Source organism: Pavona decussata, unplaced genomic scaffold (genome assembly GCF_977016875.1).
Source record: "Pavona decussata unplaced genomic scaffold, jaPavDecu1.1 SCAFFOLD_219, whole genome shotgun sequence".
Lineage (NCBI taxonomy): Eukaryota > Metazoa > Cnidaria > Anthozoa > Scleractinia > Agariciidae > Pavona > Pavona decussata.
In genome coordinates, this window is record NW_028145624.1 from 1,302,020 (window position 1) to 1,327,611 (window position 25,592).

Here is a 25,592-nt window from a genome sequence, read left to right on the forward strand (position 1 = left end):
TTAATTCAAACCTTCATCCTCTGCACTGCAGTAGAGTAGGGCATTTGATGTAAAACTTAGGCCTTCCACAGGGTAGGGGATTTGAACTTTACCTGAGTGGGGTGGGGAGTCTGAACCTGGACAGTCAAGTTGGTGCCTTTCTTTCAACGAGCTCTTTAGTGTTCCTGATCCACAAACAAATTCAAAGGGGGAAAATTATGCCTCTGTGAAAAAGGGGCATGTACAAAAACCTGAGTGTCATGATTTCAGTACAAATTCTATAGCCTGAATGGTCAAATAAATTCCCACCCAACAAGTGCAAAGTTTCATAGTTAAAAGCTTGTAAATTAACTGGCCTCCAACAATCCAAAATAAATAGTCTATACCCTAAAATGGAACATTATTTTGTTTTTGGAAGGGGCATTCAACTGTCAAACTTGGCGCTTGTGGTGCGGGAATTTGAAAAAAGTTCAAATACCGGGTGGGGGGAGAGGTGTTGAAGTTCTGAATTGATAGTTGCATAACTTGATTTCTATAGGATGCAGCTTAAACAATTTAAATAATAAACTTAATGAAACCAATGAGGTAAAAAAAGATTTTTCAATTTTATTTAGAATTTAGACAACCTGAGAAACCACCCATTGCACCCCACTGGATACCTTACAATATTTTGCCTTTTAAAAAACATCCAATCCAGCTTGTCACAAGACCTGTGCAATACTCCTTCAAATTTTTATTTGTTTGGTAACCCAATCCCTCTCATTCTTAATCTCCAAGTCCAAGTCAAAGAAACAAGGAGACGTGAGTCTCTTGATTCTGTTAACACCATGTTTGATGAAAAGCACTGAACGTCTAATATTACTAAAGTACAAGTTCTCTGTCTCCTAATGTTTCAAAGTAGTGATCCACCGTTTCCTTTGACACGCCACTCAAAGAACTGGGATTCCATTTAGGACTGTTATCTTTGTCTATTAAAACTGAAAGACAAAATGACAAGAATAAAGAGTAGTTTTCAGAATGCGGCAAATAAGTTAATTATTTGTAAGAATACAGCTATGCTGAGGGAGCTGAATTTGTGCTGACATCTCCTGAAGGCAGTACTAGACCATTTCTGAGTTGCTTTGAACGTCATTATGAAAGTGAGGCTTTGTGCATAGTTTTTATTATGAAAATTAATTTTCATTCATGTGCAAATAATACTGAGTTTCAGATGAAAAGCTTTACACTAAGCCTCGCTTTCGTAATGAGGTTCAAGCACTTTGGAACTGGCCTATTGGAGGAAAAGACCAGACCAGAGAGAGTAGCGGAAATTGAGACTAAACTGAACTGACAAGGCTTTTTTTATACCACGACCTACGTACAGGTGGGCATCAATATAATGAATACTGTTGACACAAAGATGTACCCCAATTCATTCACACCTTTTTTCCAATTTGATCTTTTCTTGGAGATAGGTGGAGCATCAACCAAGTGTCTTGTTATCCTGACAGTAACTGAATAGCTTAAAATTCCAAATGTTTATACAAAAATGAAATAAACCTACAATTCATACCTGCTCTTATTCCTTCATAAAAATCATTATCCGCCTGAAAATAAATAAAATATATATATTTCTTATTTTAACTACCTTTCTGTTTGGCAATAGTCTTCCACACAGTCATTTTTAAGAAATGACTATGGGGAGGGGGGGGGGGAGGGGGCTAGTGTGGCTCTAACCCAAGATATTTATTGGTGGTTAGATCGGTATGGCAGACTTTTTTCTTAAAATGAGTTAATTCTCAGCTATAGGCCTCTATGCTTACTTAGGCTAGTGTAGAATTTATTCACAGGACGGTGTTTAATGTCCTCAGTTTGTGGTCAATTTCTATTTCTTCTCTGTGGGACTTGATAGCAGGAGAAACAACAAATTTTAGGGAAACAAACAACGGTTTTTATTTTGGAAGACATCTTTCAGCAGTTATTACTGTAATGGAGTTATGGAATAAAGGGTACCTTCTATTCTTTAATTATGTCAGGAGTACAACAATTATTGAGAATTTAGTTTGGAACAATATTATCAATTATTGAAAATTAATTCACTTTGGAGCAAGACATGGTTATTTTCAGTTTTACCTTGAACAAGACGTGTTCTGGTTTTGTCAAAAACCATCTAATCAGTTTTAAAAGATACAACTGCAATACCAGAGGTAAAAATTATTCACAGTTATGCAGCTTTTTCTAACATCTTTTTGGACCTTTTTCATAAATGGCAGCCAATATGTAATTAGCCCCTACTAACCTCATTGTAGAGTAAAAGTTCTATTGAATTTTGCACATGCTAACAAGGCTAGTACAGTTAAGTTTCATGAAAATAAAAGAACAATTTATGTGCCATTTATGAACAAGGTCTAGTAATAATAAACTGAAACATTTGCCCACAAAACAGCATAGTGGTTTCTTTAAAAGTTATATAATTCTTGATGTTCTTCTTAGAATCTGATTTTTCCTTTTCTTTTTCTTTCTTTTTTTTCATTTATTTCCTTACCATGCATCTCTGAGTTAATCTGTATTCCATCTTTAAACAATCTGCAAGACTTAAGGAACCTCCTTCTTGCAACTGTCTTAATGTTATTTTCAAGGATGTGGGAGACTAGAAAAAGACAAAGAAAGTTTTATCGACAGTGACTGCAGAGTACTAGAGATGACCGTAATGTAATATTCAGCATATGATAATACGATGGATGATAACAAAGTTATATCAGCAAAGGTTATCAGAACTCCTGAGGTTATATATTATTTTAATGGCCCACTATAACCAGCAATCAGGCTCTGTTTGGGGAAGTTGCAATTATGGGTGAAAAACTGTGGGTAAAACAAGTTTAAATCTTAACATATTAGTCTTGTTAAAATCTTTTGCCTCCAACTAAATGTAATAGTTATGTCACAGACAATAACATTAGCAAAATTACTTGATTAAAAGCATTGGTAACAAACCACTCAATCAACACCAAATTGCATGTACTTACCATTTTATTCAAGGTCTAAAAACATTAAAATAAAATTAAGAAAAAAGAATTACTAATTTAATTCTTTTTAATCTAAAGTTAACAGTCCAACTTATTCTGGTAAGACTGGCTTTGCTTTGTGTTTGCTGTGACTGTGTTTTCACAGGGGGTGGGGTCATTGATAAATAGTTTCTGTCATGTCTCAGCTTAATACCCCACAAGGTGGTGCTACAACTCAAACAGTGGTATTTTAGACTTTTGGAACTTGCCCTCTAACCAGTCATTGTCATCATCATCACTCTCCACACCAGAAGATGCATAAGGCCGTCATGGTGTCAGTCCAACCTGCCCTGCTTTGTGCCATATTTCAGCTTATTCACTCTGCCTTGTCCTATTCTTTCTCGACAGTCCTTCTCCAAGTCACTATCAGCCTTTCTGACACCCTTCAACCCTCAACTCCCAACCCAATGCTGTTATGCAGTCGTCCTTGCCCCTCTCCCGAGTACCAATCCACAAATTTCCCACCTCCTTTTTAAGAAAAGGTATGATGATCACTGCTGCCATTTTTATATGGGAGTCGCCCCAAACCTCTGACCATTTTTACAGTGTTGGGAATTTATTTTGATTTACGGTGATGGATCATTGAGAATACAGTAAACTATGCACCTGTCCAACAATTTTAGGTATTTTGTGATAAATGCCCAACCCGCTATTATAAACACCTTAATGTATCCAATAAATGTCTGTTCCAAGAATAGGAGATACAAAATAATTCAGTTTAACTATGGAACCCTTGTCTATAAAAAGTATTGATGAAGCAGATAAAATAAAAGGAGACTAATGTGCGCCTTGGACCAATGAGAACTAAAATTTAAAAAACGTTTTGTACTCTTTTCTCTCTAATAAATATGACCCCATATCAAATAACACCACCTTAGAAATAAAAAAAAATTAAGGACGGTGCCTACTATTGTTACTGCGCATACGTTCTGCGCATCTAGAGATAGTCGGGTTTCCTATGGGTAGTGCGCACTAATACAGGGATATTTTTGCGCGGTTTAAAACTATGCAGAGAAAGCAGAACTTATTAAATGCTTTTGGTATCTCAAAAGAAAATTGGGGGTAACCATGCATTTTTCAGAGATAATTAAGCTTCAATTTAGGAAAAAATCCCATACATTGCTTTATATTTTGGCGGTTTTTAGAGATATTATTGCTTAATTATCTCTAAAAAATGCGTGGTTACCCCCAATTTTCTTTTTGGATTCCAATAGGCCTTGCTGAGATCTGCTTTTCCCGCATAGTCATAAACCGCACAAAAATACTTCGGTATTAGTAGGCACCGTCCTTAAATGTAATTAAATATCCTAGGTGGTTCATTGCGACTACCTAATCATTAAAAAAAAAAACATTCATTCACCTCAATTTGCTGTAAAGCCCACTCTGAACCATCCTCCTGTAATGCCTTTAAAATGTCCTCCATAGTTGGTTTATCAAAACAGCTAAAACAAAGATTTTGTGGATTCCATAAGAAACTGAATGTAAAAGGTGTTGGTTCAGTGATTAGGTATTTGCTCTCATGTAATCAACAGAAAGTACTTCAAATATATTTTTATTTTTCATTACTTTAATAAATTTTGAACGTTAAGTGCATAATAGTATATTAGTTACCTGTTTATCTGGTGTGCAAATTTTTCTAGTACAAACTCTTTCTGTCCATCACAGCACTGCAAAGAGATGGTGACAAAGTTTTTTAATAAGCCAGCACACGTTGGAATTTTAATATTTCAGTCCGTATACACTATATGTTATTCACTAACTCCCTAAGACAGGTGATGATGCAGGCACAATTTCTGCTGTTGCCCATTTGCACTAATAATTTGTTTCAATACATATAAGCTATCTTGTCAGATTACAAAGTAAAAGCTCTTACTTGCTTGTCATAATCATTTAACACTTGCTCAACACTGTTTAACTGAGGATCAGCAAGACTAAGAAGAGATGACTCCAGATCTGCTAGCTTTAAATTAAACAGGAATAATTAAAATCATCAAACAAATTTACTAAATAATCCATTATTAACAAAAATCAAAGTTAAGTGCTTTACTTGTTACAACTTATTAACAAACATTCTGTCCGGATTAATTATTTAGCTTTTGATCATCTCAAATTTTCTAACCAGAATGTTTAAATGAAGTTGTAGTGTTCTGCATGTCCACTAACAATCTTTCAATATAAATATAATAACATTTTTATAAGGTAAACAGTAAGGGAAAAGGTTTATAAGTTAGTATAATTTTATCTCCGTCGATAAAACTATCAATAATGAAAGAGCTGGGAGTATTCAGGTTATTGTCCAATGTCAGATTTTCAGGTAGTTTTTCTCTTTTTTTAACATATTGGGCTGATGAATTTCACCCCTTCCCACCGACCCCAGGGCTGTTTTGGCCATAATGTTTAAGAAAAATTCCTTCCACTGAAAAGGCACATTTTCGGCAGTCTGGCTTTGTCTTCAGTAAAACCTTGTTAAAATGAAAACAGGAGAAATAATTACACAGTATTCTTTGTGAATTAAAACATTACAGAAAGGGTGTTGAACAACACACATTGTAAAGGAACATCTACCCTTACATAGTTACAGAATTTTCGCTAAAACCTTATGGTGCTGGTGTTAAAAATCTGTCAGTGAGCAAAAGTGAAAATCAACCTCAATATGTCCCCAGCCCTTCAATATTATTTGAAACTCAAGTATTTATCTGCAATCACCTTTTCACTGGTGACAAAATGTGTAGCCACCCCTGCATGCTTGACATCATGACCTTTTAACCTGTGACCTGAAATTTATAAATTAGATAATTAACATCAATTTCCTCTGACTAGAATTGTACAAAATTTCACAAATATCACTTTTAAGTTAGTGCAAACAAATGGATATAACACTACGCAGCTTTTACACTCTGGAAGAGAAGAGAGGCGGAAGTGAAGACTAGCCATGGTGTCTCCAAACTGTCATATATGATTGTGGGTACAGAGTCAGGTGTACAATGTGTGTGGGAGGGGGGGGGGAGGGGTAAGGAAGACCTTTCTGGCCCTTCAGGACCAATATACTTTGAATAAAGAGACCCTCCAGACCCCTTCCCTAGATCTGGCTATTAAAATTTAGCATAAAGGGGGAACAAATTAAATCCTTTACAACAAAGGCCATAACAAACTTACGAGGCATCACATCACATGTTGCTTCAATCAGTGCAAAATTCCTCAGTATTATTCAAAAGCAGTAATTTCTTAAACCTGCATCTCACCTGTAAGTGCTAGAAAGATACCTAATTTGCCTTTCATTCTGGGTAACGCATATCCACCACCAACATCGGGAAAGAGACCTGACAAGAGAGGAAATTGATACACACATGTATACTAAATAAGTGGTTCAGTTCCATCAAACGGTGGCGTGAATATCAGACTGTCAAAAGTTTTAAAGACCTGTGCTTTATAATTTGGTAACTTAAAATAATTTGCACAGCACTCTGACACAGTGCATATTGATAACAATCTCTTTAATACAGATGCTTCCTAGAAAGCAGTAAATTTCATTATGCACAATATTTTAATTGTCATACCTATAGCTGTTTCTGGCATAGCAAACAATGTACGTTCTGTGGCAACTCTGAATCGCCCATGGACAGATAAACCAACGCCCTGGAATATATTAAAATATTCAATTAGTATTAGAGTGGAAAAAAATTTGGCCTGAGTCTGAGTTTCACTGCAATACAAACAAAACTTGGAATATCTCTTCTAAAAACTAATTTTATTCACTAAATATTAAATTACTATACTTTTTACTCATACATGCTAATTTAATTAGTGAGAATGTGTAAAAATATGCATTAAAGTGATGCATATTTGGCATGTATATTAATTAAACCTAGATAAATTTGAATAAAAGTGACTGAATAATATTAGAACAGCAACACAGGGTTTATGGTCAGATTGTTCCATGGTCAGTGCAGTGAAATCAATACAGATACTCTATCGATCCCGTGAAGAGATCATCCTTCTGATTGATCATGTGAGCAGTACTCAGAGACTTCACTCATGGAGTGATCAAATTTTATTGATTTTTTTTATTGATTTTATTGAGTTTTTATCTGGCTATTTTTAAGTGTAACAATCTGACTTTTTTGTGGAACGATTTGACGTCACTGTAGAACAATCTGACAGGATACCCAACACAGCAGCGTGTCCTGTTGCTCTGGCTGCGGTAATTTAACAGATAAGTGTTTCACTCACCCCTCCCATAGTTATTCCATTGATCAGTGCCACATAAGGAGTTAGCAACATGCCTGACAATGAACACAACAACAAAATTACAAAGCTGCAACAACTTCAGTTGTTATATTCCACAAAGTTAATAAACAACAGTTACCCTGTACATGAAGCAGAAAAAGTTAAAACAGACTGGTGTTATCTACACACTAACTACAGTTACAGAACTGTAATTTTAAAACAGTCATTGGTTTGGTGTAACTTTCCAGTCCTGTGTAAATATAAATTCCTGTTTGGCATCTCAGGGTTCTTTTTTCACTACAGTTGAACCTGTATTAAGCAGTTACCTTTGGGGAATGGCTGAGTATTATTATTTGTCACTCGGGACACAGAAAAGTGTCCGTTGTCCATATTAACCAGTGGCCGTGTAAAGCAGGTTAATTTTAGAGAAAATAAATGAGCTTTTCATTGGGACAAAGGAAACTGTCTGTAATATCCGAGTGTCCATGTTGACTGGGGGTCTGTGGAGTGGGGTTCCATTGTAGTTCTAAAAGGTCTGAAACATGGGAAATAAAGAGTTGGCTTAATACCTCCTTACCTAGAGTGTGGGGAATTCAATACTCTATGAAGTCCTAGCCACCGATGGGGCATTTGACTGAGTGTGTAAACCAACAACACAGTGGCCAAAATGTTCAAAAGAGTCAAATGCTCAGGGGTTTGCCTCAGTGCGGGGGAGGGGGGGATAGCTACTCTTAGATTTTACTGATACGTAAGTCTTATTCCAAAGCTCAATAATTAAAATAAAAATGCACTCTTATGATGTAACACGCAACTCTTCATCGCTCACCTATGGTATGATTTAACATGTATTCCTCTTTGAAGAACACCTTTGTAAGGTCATCCCCTTTTTGTCCAGCTTCAGCAACAGCTGAAAAGTTCAATTGACAGAATTATAAACAGACTTAGAATACACGCATCTGCACATGAATGAAATATGTTAACTGTAAGTACTATTTCACCTCGTACATCTCCTCCAGCACAGAAGGCACGGTCCCCTGTTCCTTTAATCAGCACTAAATTCACACCTGGATCAACATCCCATTTCTGCAAAATTTATAATCAAATAAAAATACCGGTATGTTTTGTTCACTTCATTCTTTTCAATATGGTGTAAGGGATCTAGCAGTCATAAAGGGCTGTAACCCAAAACACCTGTTTGGAACTTGATGTCAGAGGTGATCTTGACCGTTGTAGGTTCATTTTACCCACAAAGTAACTGCATTAGTATGTGATGGGTGTGAAGCTTAATCCAACATTTGGATCAAAACAAAATGACAGCCATGTGGTGTAGTGTGGCCCTGCAATGTGCTAGTGTGTTCTAGCTCAAGGAATACTTTTTAATTATTTTTTGTTTAGTATGAGATAATCCCTCAAAACTTTAATTTAATCAGTCATAATATTATTATTGCAAGATTGGCTTACATTATGTATTCAATGGTTTTGTAATGCATTGAGAGCAAATTATTTCAATTCATGTGGCAAATTTAAACCTTACGGGAAACTGAGAGGGTACCTAAGGCAATCAAACAAGACAGAACAATGCAATTGCTAACATGAAACGCTTTTGGAAATGTGAGTAATCAATTCTTGAAGATAGGAAACAAGTCATTTTCATGCATGAACACCATCTTTAATCAAATCATAAAATTAGTGGGACATTTTCTAATTAAATTTGTTTGGAAACTTCTGAAGGAAACTGTATGGCATAATCCCTTGCCAGTCCTTTTGCCCTTTTCAGTCTCACTGTAACCATCTTGCTGTTGTGCAGGGAGTAGCAGGCTGTCATGTCATCTAATCCCTGACAAAGTCTACAAACAGCTCTTCCAAAGCACTAGCAAAACTGTGGGATTGACAAGTTCAATGCTTTGATACCTGAGATCACAGATGGAACTATTTAATAAAGAGCAGTATTGACTTGACTGTCGAAAGTAATTTGGTGATTGCTTTGGTTTTCCTTTGCTACATTCTGGAATTGGTTCATAAAACTCACACCACTGTTTCAACCAATGAGAAGCAAAACCAAAACCATGAATGTGAATGTGAATTTGTTCCCATGCGTTTTCCCATGCTTAGAGCTGCTGGTGACATGTATTTGTAGTTCTGATCGGTTCATTGTGCTGTTTACATCTCTCATGATTGGCCAGAGTAATTACTTTGGTTGGTTTTACGATACTCAAATGAAAACCGCTCCATCTTACCTGTAACACTGGGTAGATTTGTCTGATCATGTTCAAATTAAGAGCATTCAGTGCCTTTGGCCGATTCAGTGTGATCACTCCAACTCTATTTTTAACTTCAAGTAACACTTCTGCATCCTTAAAGATTGATACACAACAAACCTTAAGCATATCATCGCATATGTCAAATGTGACAAGACAGCTAAACTCCTCATACCAGACCAACCATATACTAAATAATATTATTATTAGAACTGTAAACAGACTTATGATTCCCTGTAATTGTGCAGTTAATTACATTGTACGTAAATACAAACCAAAAAGGAACTAGGTTTCTAAGACTAAATAAAACTTAACGACGCTTCATATGACTGAATACAGCTCATTCCATTAGCTGTTTGCCAGGAACTCTTACTGATAATCAGCATAATAACAGGCTTGCATGGATAGACTATTTTATCTCAGATTGATGAGGCCAATTACACAGGTCTCTTAAAATGTAACGCTGGTTTGTTTTTTCTTGTGTTTCCTTTGTTCGAAATTATCACTTTTGATGATACTTTATGATAATGATTAGGAAACAAACCAAAACAAAATCAGCTAACACCAAAAACAAAATCAATAATAAATAATAATAATTATTATTACGCCACAGCATAACAATTATTAAGGACTAATAATAATTATGAATTACCATTTCTGCACTGGTAGATGACATTCTCTGAAACAAAAGAAGACAAAAACATCAGACAACACAAGACTTTTACTGTATAATTAGAAAATAGATTCCATGTAGATTCCATAGATTCCATGTTAACCTACAATCAGGCATTCTTTTTTTTCGGGGACCACAAAAGTGTGGCAGCACGAGAGTCAGCAGTTGGGAGAAGGGAAGAAAATTATCCCGACCGCCGACTCTCATACTGCCACACTTTCACATTCCCCCGAAAAAAAGAAAACCTGATTTCAGGTTAATTCCATGTGAACTCTGATAATGCAAAAATGACATCAAAACGTTGTCAGAACAAAGTGTGGCTCATAGTATGACTGATATTCTTACAATGTTTTGAAGTGCTCATAATGTATGTTTTCACAGTACACTACCTTAACTAAAATTATGTGATATGTGTTTTATGCATACTTGTTTTATAGCGATTATTCCACACAAAATTAGAAATGTTGTAAATAATCATGGTCGTGAATTTGGGTTTTATTTTGTCATAATATTTTATGATCACTGAGCAAGCCTACAGAAATTGACTAATGGTAGGCCAACTGGGGGCACAACAGGCTTGAGATTGGTTAATGACCTTCCATGTACTTTCATGAACAATTCTGCCAGGAAGGGCTAGGAGAACTTCCTGTAGCACATGATACCACACCTTGGAGAACAAATGGCTGTAAAACTTCACACTACATCATTGCACTCTATCACAGGGCAATAGCTCATTACTTTGGTCATGCTATAAGCTGTTATCCTACTAGGGAGGGTGAAAGGCCGAAGACCATGGCATCACAGAATGGACTGGCCTGTCACTTTTGCATGTACTACTGCTGTTCATGATGTACAGTTCTGGTAGGAAATAGTCAAGGTATCTCCTGTGGTCTCTACCTTTCAACCATAAGGATGGAAACATGGATACAAAAATAATAATGTGATCTTTCTGTGAAATTTTATTGAAGTTAGCATTAACATCATAGAACATTAATTTTCCATAACAAGGTATCATTTAATTTTATTATCCACCACTATGACTTGTACACAGAACAACTGTTTTCAAAAGCATGGGAGCTCTACTGACAGGTTAGCCTATCTACATATAGGCCTATTTTAAACCTACACAACACTTACCAAATGTCTGCATAAAGTTCTAAGCTGTCGACAAGCAACAGACGTTGACCTTAAACGGTTAAAAGCGAAAAACATCAAAATCAACGCTAAGTTAGAAGTAAGTTCAAACTAGTAATATTTACAATTTAACCTGAAAGTTTGGAAACCCATTTAAAACAACTTGGGAGATAAGTAGATTTAATCAAATTTACCATGATTTTACACAGCACGTTCCTGCTTGTTATGTTACATTGTGGGTTAATAATATAATTATTACAGTTGGATTTTGCTTTATAAATGCTTGGCACAAACTAGGGGACATGTTGCAATGACATGTAGCAGGGACTTTTGCCTAGTGTGTACATCCTGATTTCATGAAAAACTGCTATTGTAGGGTCAAAATTTAATCTCTGGAACACGTTGCATGAAATTCAGCATCTTTCAATTTATGCGTCATAAAGTGGGGACAAGACTGCCCACATTTTCAATGTTGCATCATGTGCACTGCTATTGCAAACTGTTCCTGCCAAAAAGTAAAAATGAATAAATAAAAATGCATTATTTATTATCCCATGAGCCTTCAGTACCTCTCATCTCCCATACAGTGCACATGAGGGAGCATGTCCCCACAACATGTCCTCTAGTGTGTGCCAAGCTTTAGTTTTAAAAAATTATCCAGATTAAATCATGATGGAACATTGAATATGAACCGCACATACCTACATCAACTCTCCCTGTAAGTCTCGGTAAAAAAGTCTACTTGCCAGGGGTCCCCTTAGGCGAAAGCTGATGACCCAGACAACCCAGGACAAAGGCATCTTGTATATATACTATCGCGGCCCTATGCCCCACTGGGGGCTCAAAGGACTAAGAGAGAGAGATATATACTATCACCTTCTTTTGAAACCAACCAGTTTATTTTAAGTTGATGTAAAGTCAGGGGTTGGGGTATAGGATGTTGAGTGGAGAAAAACTGAAAAAACCCGTTTGGGGGGGTGGGGAGAGGGGCAGGGGTGAGGGGTGTGAACAGGAAGAATTGTAACAAGCAAATTTATATTACATGTTCAAAGGGGCCTACTTAATCAGTGAACACACGGATTAATTAATGGAACTCAACTCAGTAGGTTTTGCTTCCGTGGGCGAGAAATCACAATAAAACTTGCTTTTTAAAAGCTTATACATTATGCACCGACTTCATTATGATTTGGGGGTTGAATTTATACTAATAAAAGCTGGCGGAAATGAGTCAAATGACTTAACTTATAGATTACTAGATAATATTTATCAAATCACCTGCTCATCAAGCGTGTCGGGTACATTGATCCTTTACCAAAGAATTATTTCTCGATTCTCACTGATGTCCAAGCCGCACGATGATGGCACGATCTCCATCTGAGCCTGCGCATTCCAATCAGTGACTAGCGTTCTTACATAACAGTCATGTAACTCTACTTGCTGTGTCTCGATTTCAGCGCTTCGATGTTCCTGGAATTTATAGCTCACTCACGTGATCTGTTCTCTCGCGCGGTGATCGTTCGTTACGCGTCGTGATTGTAGCACGCGCATACTGTGAACCATTAGATAAGCGTTAGCTTATTTGTCATTTTTTAAACCGACGAAGGCCGAAGATTTTTTGGCCGAAACGTCTTGTTAAAGTTTTTTTAAACGTTTGGTTTTTAACGTTTTACAAGTCAGTGTCATACACATTTTAGATTACATTATGTCCATTCCTGACTGCAATTTCACTATATTTCAACTGCATTGGAGTTAGTAATCTACTCAGTTAGAGAGGGCAACTTTGGCTTTTACCAAGTTCGGAGCCCGGGGGGGGGGGGGGGGAGGAGGGGGGGTTCGGAGATGCTGGGAACTGAGCTAATACCCCGGCTGTTTGCCCTGGACCTGTCGAATCAGTTTATCCAGGTAGCTACCACTACACACAAGAGGTGATGATTCTGAAATAGAAACATATATATACCTCCGCCAGTATTTGCCAAGTTTGTTTAAGGGAGGCTTGTGGTTCAGAAATCTGAACACCTTTTCTCAATGATCGCCTTAAAATAGAATCAAGAACAGGAAAACGAAATTAGTAGGTCTCACGAACGCTCCTACAGCTGTCAGGCGCTGGGTTGCAGTGACGGGGTCGGAAATCACGAGAGTGGTGAAAGAGTTTGAATCAAGCTTTGAAAAAACAAAACGCAGTGACACCTGTCATCTAGACTTGCCACAAGTCGACTTCTTTAAGCGGAGAAGTCGAGAAAATAAGCGAAGTAAAGGAAAAGGAAAGGGCTTTTAGAAAGTCTACCTGTCATCATGAACAAGTGCGATCTGTCCAAAAGGCCTTTGCCAAAAGACGTCCAAGCACTTGATGGATATGAATAAGTGGGAAACCCAGTAAATGATCCACAGCATTGCTTGCTTGATTCAAATGCAATGCAAAATGCTACAAAGAAACTTTCAAAAACGTTTCCCATGAAATTACTTCTTTACAACAGTACAAAACGTTCAGACTAAAATTTATTTCGTGCTGTGGTACATCACGATTCCAACTGTTCAGAGTTATTACGATACAGTAAAAACCCGCATACAAGAACACCCATTTTCGGGGTTCAGGCTGGTTGGGTTCTTATATATCGGGTATTTTAGGTGAAATCTGGAAGTGTTCTTAAGTGTTCTTAATTTTTTACTTCAGTCTAAAAAAAAAATTTAAGGGATTTACTAACTTTGATGAAATACATAACTTTGAGAGAAAATTAAACTTGAGACACACATTAGAAAATAAATTGCACAAGCAAGTGAAGCTACTAGCATTTATGCAGAGATCTTAGTGCAATACCACAGTAAAGCTACAGACACTGTTTGTTCTATTAAACTGAAAAGGGAAGAGTTTTTATATATAAGAACAATTTTCAATTTTCAGGCTGAATGTGTTCTTATATATATATGCTCCTTTTTTTACCAAATTTCAGCCTGGGTGCTCTTAATCCACATGTTCTTGCATGTATGCGGGGTTTTACTGTACTACCCCGACTCGCACTCGAGTTTGACTCGTGCTACTAGTTAGCTCGTAGTCGTCGTTTGGAAAGATATTAAATAATCAAATTAGCGAGACAAAAAGGAACCCTGGAAAGGAAGAAAAGACTGGCTTTGACAGTGGAACTAGGTTTTGAGGCATTCTGCCCGAAATCCAATTGAATGAAGAATTTCTTTGAATGGTATCGTCGCGTTTGTCTCCGTCTCGTAGGGCGATGTTTCTGCTAACGGTTGTATACATCAGGCTGTCTATTCCACCCCCCGCCCCCGCTACGCTTTGTAAAACGCGTCACCGAGCCTACCCCTGAGGGTTCATGAAGAACCAGCCGGTGCAGTGGGATGACGTCCTGCAAACTATACCTAATAGACCCTCTCCGAGTTCATTTGAACCTCATTATAAAAGCGAGGTTAAGTGCAAAGTTTTTGTTATGAAAATCAGTTTTCATTCATATGCAAACAAGGCTAATTTTCATATGAAAAGTTTTGCACTTAGCCTCGCTTTCATAGTGAGGTTCACAGCAACTCGGAAATGGCCTATTGAGAACGATCGGATTAATCTGGTCAATGCTACATAACAAGACAAGGATTTTTTCTTGCAAAAATGGTAGAAATTGCGATTGTTGCTTTCTCACGGACAGGACTAGTGTGCGGTGTCGCCACAACGGGTTAGTAACGAACCAACATCAGAGCAAAGGTGACTTTTATTATGAAACACACCAACTATAAATTTGTTACAATATGATACATATATAATGGTAATAGGACTGATTGGAGTCTACTTTGCTCTGTAATCATCGAGCGACTAACAAAGTCAGCGAAAGTATTACGAGTTTGATACGGTATCACGGTATAAAAATCTGCATATTCTACTAAAAATACTGTAAAATTTATCAACTAGTATTTATAACTATCAAGCATCACATTGTTAGTATGACCTCAAAGTGACCACAGGGCACTCTACAAAACAGCACTGTTTTACACTACTACAGTGGTTTTCAATCGTGTGTCGTAAAACCAAAACTAAGCCAATCACTCTTGTCAATCACTACCCAATGAACCAATCAGAACTCAAAGCGAATACATGCAACCAACAGCAAAGGCGGGAAAACACGTGCGAGTTTAACTTCTGATTGGTTGACAAAAGCGGCACCAGGTTTTTCAACCAATCATAGAGCATGGTGAAGCAAAACTAAAGCAAACGCGAATAGGCCACTTTACAGTTGTGTGCTTAGTGACCTGGTCTTGAATTGGAAGTGAGGCTGGGGGTGACCTTGTTTTGATACAAACCTCACAGCTTTTCATATGTAAATGCAAACTAGTTAGCATAAGAACAGCATGATCTACATATGAAAAGCAGTGAGGTTTGTATCAAAACAAGGTCACCCACAGCCTCGCTTAGAATCCAAGACCAGGTCACCTAGCACACAACTGTAAAATGGCCTATTACTTACTTTACTTACACTACACTGAAAACCACCCTATAAAGACAAAAGAAAAATGTGTCATTCAACTACATTTTTCAAAAACTTATTTCTTAACCCTGTGGCCCTATCAACACATATAATACACTTTGTACTTGGTAAAACATTATGGCGTCAGAAAGCACTCTGCTTTGACTTGTGACTTACAACTTTATCAATCACTACTTTTGTTTTAATAGTTGATACTGCAAGGCTTCGCATACAGAACTTTCCACAAGCTTCAATATAGTGCACAAAAATGAGGAAAAAAAAATGATTCAAAAGAATTTTTGTGAAAACACCTTTAGGTTTAACTGTGCAAATATACCAAGAATGAACAGCAGTTATATTTTTTGACCTTTTTAAGAACACTGCTCACTGAACAAAACTTGGATGGGATCTAAAAGAAAGGACTAACTGTCCATTGCTGGGGTGTCTGCATGGCAATAAAATGAATTAAAGTACTAAACGTCAAATTATCAAAAAAATCTCAAGCCTACATTCTAGTAAATACCTATATAATGTGGCATGGTAAACTACACAACAAAATTTGTCCCAGCTATAAATTGATGAATAACCAACACCACCTAGCTTTAAAAAAATAGTTCTTTGTACAAGTTTTGTACCGTATCACTTTAAAAAACTCCAAAAAACAAATGAATAAACAGATGGAACCAAGTTAAATTAACAAGCTTTACAACAAAAAAGGTCTACATTTTGCCAAAATTGAAAAACAAAATGCCAAAGTTAAAACAAGTCACAAAACACAAATTCAGGTGAAATTATCTAAGTACATCTAAAATATCTTTGTACATTAATTTCATCCTCTTATGACATTTGTAAAACTATTAAAATACATACTGGGCAAATCCTAAAAGCAGAAACACTTTGGTTTGGCTTTATCATGTTCGACTGGTTTTTCCTCCATACACCAAAACATTTCAGAAATAATCTACTGGCACCGTCAAGCACCGATAAAGATACTTTGATTTTAAGGGCCTGTGTTTGACTTCTAATATGGAATTTCTTTGTATTGAAGCCCTGTCAGGAAACAAAAAACCAAACGAAACTTCACAATTGGGACCTTTGCACAGGCACTCTTTGGGTCATGTAAGAATACAACAATACCGATGGACTATTTGTTGTACCTGAAAAGGCCATCCCCTTTCACATCCATTTTCCACTGTCGTACTCACAGCGTTTGGTAGTCATTTTCAACCCAAACACACATGTACTGCAATTTTACAACTCCCAGCAGTAGATATTTAACAAATCAACGGCAGTTTTCTATGGTCTATACTCTTATAGACCATAAAATGACATCAAAAAATGTTCAAGACTCAAGTGGAACCACGAGCCGCAGGCGAGTGGTTTCACTGCCAAGTTTTGGACATTTTATGGCGTCATTTTATGGTCTATAAGAGTATAGACCATAGAAAACTGCTGTCGATTTGTTTTTTACAATAACATGGAAAAAGTACGAGCGGAATTTATTGCTATTTTTTTCGTTGAGAAAGCGCGCACGTTACATCTGACGTCATTTTTATTGTCTGTTCTCTTACAGACAATAGCTACGAGCCAATCAGCGCGCGGGAATTTGGACAGTTATTGTAAAAATGAAGCTGAACAAGAGGTGGGTTCACCCAATTGACTGGTTTAGGAGAAACTCATGCCAAAACACGAATCAGTTTGTAATCAATCTTGGTTTTGTGACCTTAACTGCAATTTCCACGGAACACTCCTCTCCTGTTTTTAACAGTCTTTTTCAGTCAACTGACTGAAACTGTAAAATGTTTGAAACTGAAATGCAATACTGAGAAAGGGGGAAGGCCCTAACCTAAAGACCTGTTACTTGTTCACGCAAAAAATCTACTGACATTTCCAGCCCAATGACTTCGCTAATCTTTCCCAGAAGTTGTCCCCCTCTGCCCTGGGAAAATCAAGATATGTAAGATGTGCTATTGTCTTTGGAATCTGGTATCGGTAAGCTTCTTCCATAAGAATCGGGATGATGCGTTGCTCCTGTGCTCCTGCAAGAGAAAAGACAACATTTGCAACACACTGAGTCTAAGGGCCTCAACAGACAAGGCAAATTGTTATCGACGACTTTCTTCAATCAACAACTTAACTGAAATGACAACTTTTAGTCTTCAGAAATGCGTCTCCACCGAAGAAAAGTTTAGTTGTCAATAACCTGACTGTATGTTTTGAGGGAGCCTGGAAATTTACTAGTAATATGCATGTGCGATGACTTTAAAAATCACTTGCGTCACTTCAAAATAAACTTTAGTAATCAATGACTCACTCACAGATGGGAGAAAGTGAGTTGTCTATGACAAAACTGCCGTGTTTGTTATTGTCAACTAAAGTAGTTTTTCTTTTGAAAAGGAAAACTACTTTGTTGTTGATGAGTTTATTTTCCCCATTTGTAGTCAGTGGTTTGATTCACACAAGATGTTTTGTAATCAATAACTTTTTGTTATTGACGACTAAAAAAGTTATCAAAACAGCTTGCCTCACCTGTGGAGGCACTTAAAGTAACAATGGATTTTTAAAATCCTTGCAACTACTGAAAATATAAGTGAAAGGGAAATTAAATATTAAGTTACAATAGTATGATTTCATAAAGAGTATGTTTACTCAACCAGTGGTAATCATAGATTATAGGAGTGTGTTTGGCACCTTTCACTGTACAAATTCAGATGTATCATTATTTGTTGAAGCGTTGAAGAAATAAACTCTCTGAACTTGAGTTATGAGACGAATGAGAAGTCTGCAAAATGTCTCCAACTTTGGCCAGGAAATCCAGGGTTTCCATACTTTGGAAAAATCTTAACTTCTCTTGGTGTGAAAGTGTGGAACAGTGTGAAAAACTGTGAACTGTAATTTAGTTTCACCTGTATAAGAAACCCCGTTGTTTTTTATCTTGACGTACAGTAACTGAGTTTACAACCGTAGAATAGTGCACAAACTAAAGATTATAGAGAGATTAAGCACCACGCTAGCGGCAAACGGCAGAAATAACCATGTGACCATGTTTATCCTTCATTTGCTGCTCGCTGTTTTCAGTTTCTCAGAAAAAATGAGTAGTTTTGAGTTAGCATCAAAGGCCAGAATTATCTTGTACTATTTTCATCTATGTACTCATATTTTCAAGAAAACATAAACGCGAATCTCACGTTTGACGTTTGCCGTAAACGTGGTGCTTAATCTCTCTAATATCACCCATTTCAAGGGCCCTAAAACCCCTGTCATTCTTTACTTAGTTCTACACTTTTCCGTGTGTGGAATAGCATGACAAACTATGGATTATACTTGTATCACCCATTTTCAGAGCCAAAACACCCTAGGGCTACACTGACCATTTCATGAGTCAGAATAATATTATTGTAGTTACTAACCTCGTGAAAGACTCATTGCAACATGTGACTCAAAGAGCGCTCCCTCGCTGTTATCAAAGCTTGTTGATAGCACAACAATAAATTTAGTGCATCTTTCTTTAATAGTCTCTGCAACAGCTTCGTGATAGCAGCCTCCTCCAAGGAAGTCACGTTCACACCAACAAAGACTTAATTTATAAGGCAAGCCTTCCATTTTTTTTATCAGTTTTTCCACAAACTCTTTATCTTTCTTGGCATTTTTGGCGTAACACACAAATGCATCATAAGATTCTCGAACTAGAAAGAAAGACGAATGCATTAAATTAAATAGTGCACTCCACTTTAAACTTAGTTTGCTTTTTTGGCAATCTTTTATGATAAATAGGTCCTTAGGTTGATAGTATCGAAATAATCATTTTCCCTTGGTGACATATCAAACCATATTACATGACAGAAATAAAAACATGACACTTAATCTACATGTACTCATGACTATGCCATTTACAGCAAAAAAATGCAAAGCGTTTCACATGGTTTTCAGAAGAGATTGTACCTTCAATACCTTCAATATGGCGGTTTGCATAAGCAAAGAAAGTCAGTTTCACCGTTGTGTATGGCTCACAAATTGTGTTACTCTTTACCCGCCAGTCCTTTTGTGTTCTCCAAAAGTTTAATTATATGTGTTTTTCATGTTTTACTGAGTGCATAGGTTATGTATGATTCAGTCATTGTAACACAGGATGTACTTACATCCTTGTATCAGTGAAGGGATTATAAAGATGCTGCTTAGCTCTCCACATACTTTACTGCCAGAACACTCAGGGAATTGGTGCCTTTCACTACAATTTTATTGCCAGTACTGTATTTTTGCCTGTTCAACATGGCAACCAAAACAGTGACAGCTTGTAATACTGACGCATGACTGGCAAACAAGCCTTCTAGTCAAAACAATGACATGTATCTCATGATATCACTGCTACAAAGCAAGTATAAGTGTCATGTACAAAAGTAATCACACAATAATATTTGGTAATCAGTGATATTATTGCCGTCTCATAATTACTTAATTTTATGGAATAATCACTTTAAGTTACCAAACAAAATTATACTCACGAGTTGAAAACTCCTCAGGCTTTTCTACAAGGCATAAGGAATAAACAAATTTGTGAGTAGCTGGCAAATAGTACTAAAATTAAATACATTTAAGACCATCACAGTTATTAAATACACCATGTAAAGCAGCTGTGTACATTTGTGTATAGTAGGTCCACATCAGCCAGTCGGCTGCCAATCCCCTAAATAACTTACTTGTCAAATAAAGTTTACTTACTTACTTACTTACTTACTACTAACTTTTACACACATTTAGCTTGAAAATATGAATACCTTAAGACAATTTACAGCATATATGTACAAGCAGAAGCAAATAATTTTCTACCCAAACAATGGTCATTCCTACTAGATATCTGAAAACTCTTGTTTCTACTATAGTGCTATTCCTGATGTCTTTAATATTGTCTATCTCCTTCATCCCTTGGCTTATCCCACCTTGAAAATGCCAATTACCGTGTAAATGAGTTGCTTCTGATGCAAGTGTGTGCTGTATGCATTTAGGAAAGGCAATGATAAACAAATGTAAGATAAGAAACTAAAGTAAGTGTGTAATTAGGTTAATAGTAGTAGAAGTGTAAATACATGTAAGCAGGTTACCATGTACTAAGCTTTTTCTCTTTTTTCTAGAATTTACGTTTGTAAATAAAAATCAATCCTGCGAATAAAAAAAAAACTTTTAAAGCCAAGTAAGATATCCATTCAAGAAATCATGAAATTGTTGTATAAACCCCCCCCCAAAAAAAATTGTTGACCAAGATGCCAAATTTGGTGACTTTGATGTACTTTCAAGTAAATTATCTCAACCATATAAAATGACAAACAAATGAGCAAGGGATGAGAAAAGGTGATCAAAAGCCTCCATACTTATTTACACTAACAGGTCAGATGTTATCATGGATGTAATTGCCACTTCTCACTTCATTTTTTTTTTTTTTTCAAATATAAATAAATCAAAAGGTGACAAAAACTACAAAATGTCATTAAAGGTATTATTAACATTCTGTGTGTGTATCAAATTTTAGCAGGCCAGAGGGGCAAGCCACAGAAAATAGTGTTACTTGTTTACTGTTACATCTGATAAGGGCCCCTCTTCATGTATATTAAAATATGGCCTGTCAACTCCCGTGCTCACAAAAAACCCAGAACAGAAACAACAGCAACTTAACAAAATAAATTCTGCTCATTTGGTGACCATCATTGATATGTTCAGACATACGTATACATACCAGTTGTTTGCTGGCGAACTTCCATCTCCCTTCGAGTATGAGTTTTATCTGACCAAACAAAACATCAAGAACATAGTTTAATGAAGATCACTGATTCTCTTTAATGTGAAAATAGAGCGTACTATTGTAAATCCGTGAATATTTTTTACTAAAAGATATTTTTTAAACTTTGTGACATTTTCTCTTGATTTCCAAATCTCCTTATTATAATTGGCTGGTTTTCGGTTTTGTGAGCATTGTGGGTTGTATAAATTTGCCACATGAAACACTGCACTTGATTTTTTCTGAAAATTAATAACAATATGAAGGTAAGGTATACAGTCAAACAAAAGGAAAAAACGGAAATCACCTATACATGACTGAAGATCTTCCACCACATCAAGCCTCTTCATGTCCTTTAACACTGATATCAACTCTGTAATCTTCCTGTATCTTAATTCCCTGATCAGTGTTACAACTGGTTGAGGCGTACTTTGAAGCCACTGTATCCATTGATTAGAATACCCCAGACGGTCTGCTAATAATCTATAGTCTCTTCCAGTTGCCAATGACGTTGGTCGCAAAAGTATCTCTAGAGTCTTGTAGGCTTCAGAGGGCAGATCTTTGATCAACGTATCATCACTGAGTGAGTTTACGCCTTAAAGCACAAAGTGTTTTAGTCAAACGACAAACATTCCATGTCTACCAAGCCATATGTCCTTTCTGGCTTATTAGTCATGAATCATTCAATTAAACAAAAAAAAAATGTTTTCCCAAATGTTTTCTCTGAGCAAGCAGTTTCCTTCTACCACAACAAACAATACAGTATCATTTTATCTAGCTGCCTAATCACCTGACCCCAGCTGTTCAAAGGCGGATGAACTGTACTTCAACTAATAGATTTTATCTGACAGATTGCAACTTATCCGCTGGATAAAGTTATTCACTCTTTGAACAAGTTGGGCCAGTTCACGTCATCTCCACTAAGAAAAAAGACTTTACTAAAATAATGAACACAGTAACTCTAGTACTAGCCTGCATAGCAAGCCTTTCCCTGGGGTTTTGTGCATGTTTTGTTGTTTGACTGTGTGCACATTGGGACAAGGGCAGTAAACTAGAGGAGGGGGAGGGGGAGAGGAGTGAGAGGAAACGCTTGCCTGCACACCCACAACTTTTGAAAAATGCCCATTGACATTTGATGCTTCAGTGAAATTCATCACTTGACACAAAATATTTATGGAATCACCACAATCTGGAATCAGCCATTTCAAGAAACCAATTCAAGATGTATGACTGACCTTCTGGTGTTTGTGAATTCTCCACAGGCGGGGTTGTGTCTTGCTGTAGCTCCGGTAATTTAACAACATTGCCATCAAGGACCTTGTTGTCTGGGGAAGATACTTCCACATCTGCTACCTTCGGTGAATCTTGCTCAGTCTTATGACTGTCCTTTTTCCTTGCTTTCTGGTTTCCACGCCATCTCTTTACTTTTGAATAAATCCTAACTTTCCTTGATTTTTCCATCCTTAAGTAAACAAAAATTAAACTAATTTAGAGGTAGACCTATTATAGCCATTTTACAGTGATGTCTGCATCACAGATATTAATGCTCAAAGTATTATGTCTGCATGCTGTTTAAGGAGGCTCGCAGTAGTTTTTCTGGACTTAGGGAGTTTTGAAATTACAATCTTGCATAGAAGATAAACTTTGATCCCCTTCATACTACATCATCATTTCAGCATATGATCAAAGTTAATTTTCTTATCGGTTTCAAACAACAACTATTACCATGGTAACAGTAGCACATCGAATCTCAATTTAAACATTGTCAATATCTCAAAATCTAGCCAGACAGTTTCTGACCAAACTTTAGGGATTTAAACTACTCAATCTTGACAACTTGCATGGGAAGTAAGAAAAAAAAATCTGTAAGAGCGTTTTCAAGTAAATAATGAATCAATTTTTACGGGGTGATTTTGTTTATTACTGCATTTTTCACCAATATCTCTGGCAAAATAAAACTTGGCACTTTCTTTTTTTCTGTTGAAAGGTGTTTCCTCAAAGCAAAACATTCTAAATGGATATTGAGCTTCACTGTTTGCTTTGATCCTAAGATAGTTATGTTTGAAAACAGCTAAAATAAAGCATAGATCAGTGGAAAAGTTTCTACCCTGCATAAATCGAGATATCAAAAAAAAAAAAAAACCTATAAATTTTTCTCTTAAATTGCAAGGGGTAGAATGTTTTGCTATGAGGAAAGACCTTTTTAACAGAAACGAGAAAATGTCAACTTTTATTTTGCCAGAGATATTGGTAAAAATGCGGGAATAAACAAAATCACCCTGTAAACATTGATCCATTATTTACTTGAAAACACTCTTACAGAATTTTTTTCTAATTTTGCCTGCACCTTGTCTAGATTAAGTAGTCTAAATCCCCAAAGTTTCGTCCAAAAGTGTCTGAGTTTCAAGTTTATTAAGTTTTCCAAAAAGTTACTTACAATGAACACCGTCTGTCTGACTAGATTTCAAGATAATCAACAATGTTTTTTGCTACCGTTACTATGTTAAGTTGTTGCTTGGAAACGATGAAAAAATAACCTTGATCATATGTTGAAATGATGATTTAGTATGAAGGAGATTAAAGTTTATCTTGTATGCGAGATTGTACTTTCAAAACTTCCACCCCAAGTCCAGAAAAACTGCTGTGAGCCTTCTTAAGCATGCACCTTTTCCAGGTTTTCTCTCATTATTCAGCCTCCTTGACAGTTACAAAATCAACATTAAAAGAATACTGATGTATGGGGATGAAACACCTTGAGTTAAACATTTTCCGTAGCCCAGTTCTGTTCCAAATTTGTCTGCAAAACTGGGGAGGGGGAGGGGGGCGGTTGAAGGGCTGAAAATTTGAGTTTTGCGTTTGATCTGGGCCCAACTCTTTCACACAAAAAGCGTTTCATTTGCGTATTACAATGACAATCAATTCAACCAATTCAAATTCACTAAAACACAGAGCATGTTTGAAAAGGTCCTTGTGAATTGGCACATAGTGTACTGGCATCTAAATTATGAGTATAAATCCCATATAGCTGAAAGATGCCCATGAAATTGTGATCAACTTCATTAAAGGAAGTGTTTGACTTCTGTATTACTAGTGTGTTTGGATAAGATTCGATCAGGAAGATATTTATTTAGCTACAGCTGCCGACGACTACTCTGTGTAACTTCATTGAGGAAAAACAATATTGTTCACAGGACGTCACAAAAGGTGTCATGTGAGAGTACGTCGAGTCAAGCCTGTACTTCAATACGCTATTATGTACACTAGGAGGTAGTTTCCCAGTGAGCTGTGGTACACTGTATACCTAAGGAGACTAAGCTTAAATCCATACTGGAAAACATGTAAGCTTATGTGACGTAGCTATAGATCCACACCGAAGATCTTCGGCGTAAGCGATTGACGCCAACTTCTGATGCATTTTGGCATGGACTTAAAACGAACTTAACTTGAGGTTGCGTAGCGATTTTTTAACTTCAAATCGTGGCGTAAAACTTAACTTAATACGAACTATCCAGTGCGGGTTAAACATAACGCAAAAATTTGCTATCATAAGCACAGTCCTTAGCGATCTCGGTAATAACCCAAATAAAAAGAAGCCACCCCCTGTTTAAACAGATAAATGTATAAGCTAACGTTTAGAGAGTATCTTGCTACTTGTGCATACTTACTTGGCCGCACAAGGCCCAACAGAATAACCACATTCGAAACGCCGTTCGCAGAAACCTTACTTTTCCAAAACCAGGAAACTGACCGCGAGGGCGTATATGACGTAAGGAACGTCACGTGATGAGAAGAGGGCCACATGTGGCAGTATGGGAAGACCGGAAGAGAGTGGGTAAAATACCTGGAAGAAGCGCGCTTCCGCGTGGAGTGCTCATACAGTGGCGCATATGGGGCATCAATTTAGTTTTACACCATGCCAGCCCGCTCAAAGCCGAGTTATCTCCGAGTTAAATATCCATTTGTACCCAGTTTCTATGGGCACACAGGCGGGGTGGGGGACTGGGGGGGAGGGGGTACTCCGGATTTATTTTTTTGGGTAGGAAA

General features: G+C 36.8%; 2 protein-coding genes across 3 annotated transcripts; both read right to left on the reverse strand.

Moving 5' to 3' along the window:
• Positions 1 to 570: 570 nt before the first annotated feature.
• Positions 571 to 12,674, reverse strand: LOC146459430 (3-hydroxyisobutyryl-CoA hydrolase, mitochondrial-like). The gene is made up of 17 exons (XM_085089418.1): positions 12,591 to 12,674; positions 11,319 to 11,367; positions 10,161 to 10,187; positions 9,488 to 9,604; positions 8,249 to 8,333; positions 8,077 to 8,157; positions 7,254 to 7,306; positions 6,581 to 6,659; positions 6,266 to 6,343; positions 5,730 to 5,797; positions 4,897 to 4,983; positions 4,635 to 4,690; positions 4,384 to 4,465; positions 2,985 to 2,999; positions 2,504 to 2,608; positions 1,532 to 1,565; positions 571 to 956 (listed from the first exon to the last, which is right to left on the reverse strand). Exons 1-17 carry the CDS (start codon positions 12,614 to 12,616, stop codon positions 841 to 843), a joined length of 1,158 nt encoding a protein of 385 aa, XP_084945544.1. The 5' UTR covers positions 12,617 to 12,674; the 3' UTR covers positions 571 to 840.
• Positions 12,675 to 15,010: 2,336 nt separating this feature from the next.
• LOC146459431 (myeloid differentiation primary response protein MyD88-like) lies at positions 15,011 to 25,327 on the reverse strand. 2 transcript variants are annotated; one of them, XR_014857946.1, is made up of 8 exons: positions 25,214 to 25,327; positions 22,784 to 23,010; positions 21,856 to 22,143; positions 21,507 to 21,554; positions 20,281 to 20,304; positions 19,189 to 19,464; positions 15,779 to 17,817; positions 15,011 to 15,539 (listed from the first exon to the last, which is right to left on the reverse strand). XR_014857946.1 is itself a non-coding variant. In XM_085089597.1 (7 exons), the coding sequence occupies exons 2-7, from the start codon at positions 23,007 to 23,009 to the stop codon at positions 17,657 to 17,659; spliced, it is 1,023 nt and encodes a 340-aa protein (XP_084945723.1). In that variant the 5' UTR covers position 23,010; positions 25,214 to 25,327; the 3' UTR covers positions 15,011 to 17,656. The 2 variants fall into 2 exon arrangements, 1 of the variants encoding a protein (XP_084945723.1); XM_085089597.1 differs by having other exon boundaries at positions 15,011 to 17,817.
• Between the last annotated feature and the right edge of the window lie 265 nt (positions 25,328 to 25,592).

Excerpts from the sequence above, each read along its gene's own strand:
- LOC146459431 (XM_085089597.1), bottom strand. The coding sequence starts at position 23,009 with ATGGAAAAATCAAGGAAAGTTAGGATTTATTCAAAAGTAAAGAGATGG. Across the intron at positions 22,144-22,783 it reads GAATTCACAAACACCAGAAG|GCGTAAACTCACTCAGTGAT; the intron begins GTCAGTCATACA and ends TTGTGCTTTAAG. Across the intron at positions 19,465-20,280 it reads GCCTGAGGAGTTTTCAACTC|TTCGAGAATCTTATGATGCA; the intron begins GTGAGTATAATT and ends CTTTCTTTCTAG.
- LOC146459430 (XM_085089418.1), bottom strand. The coding sequence starts at position 12,616 with ATGTACCCGACACGCTTGATGAGCAG. Across the intron at positions 7,307-8,076 it reads CATGTTAAATCATACCATAG|GCATGTTGCTAACTCCTTAT; the intron begins GTGAGCGATGAA and ends GTTCATTGTCAG. Across the intron at positions 957-1,531 it reads TTATGAAGGAATAAGAGCAG|TTTTAATAGACAAAGATAAC; the intron begins GTATGAATTGTA and ends TTTGTCTTTCAG.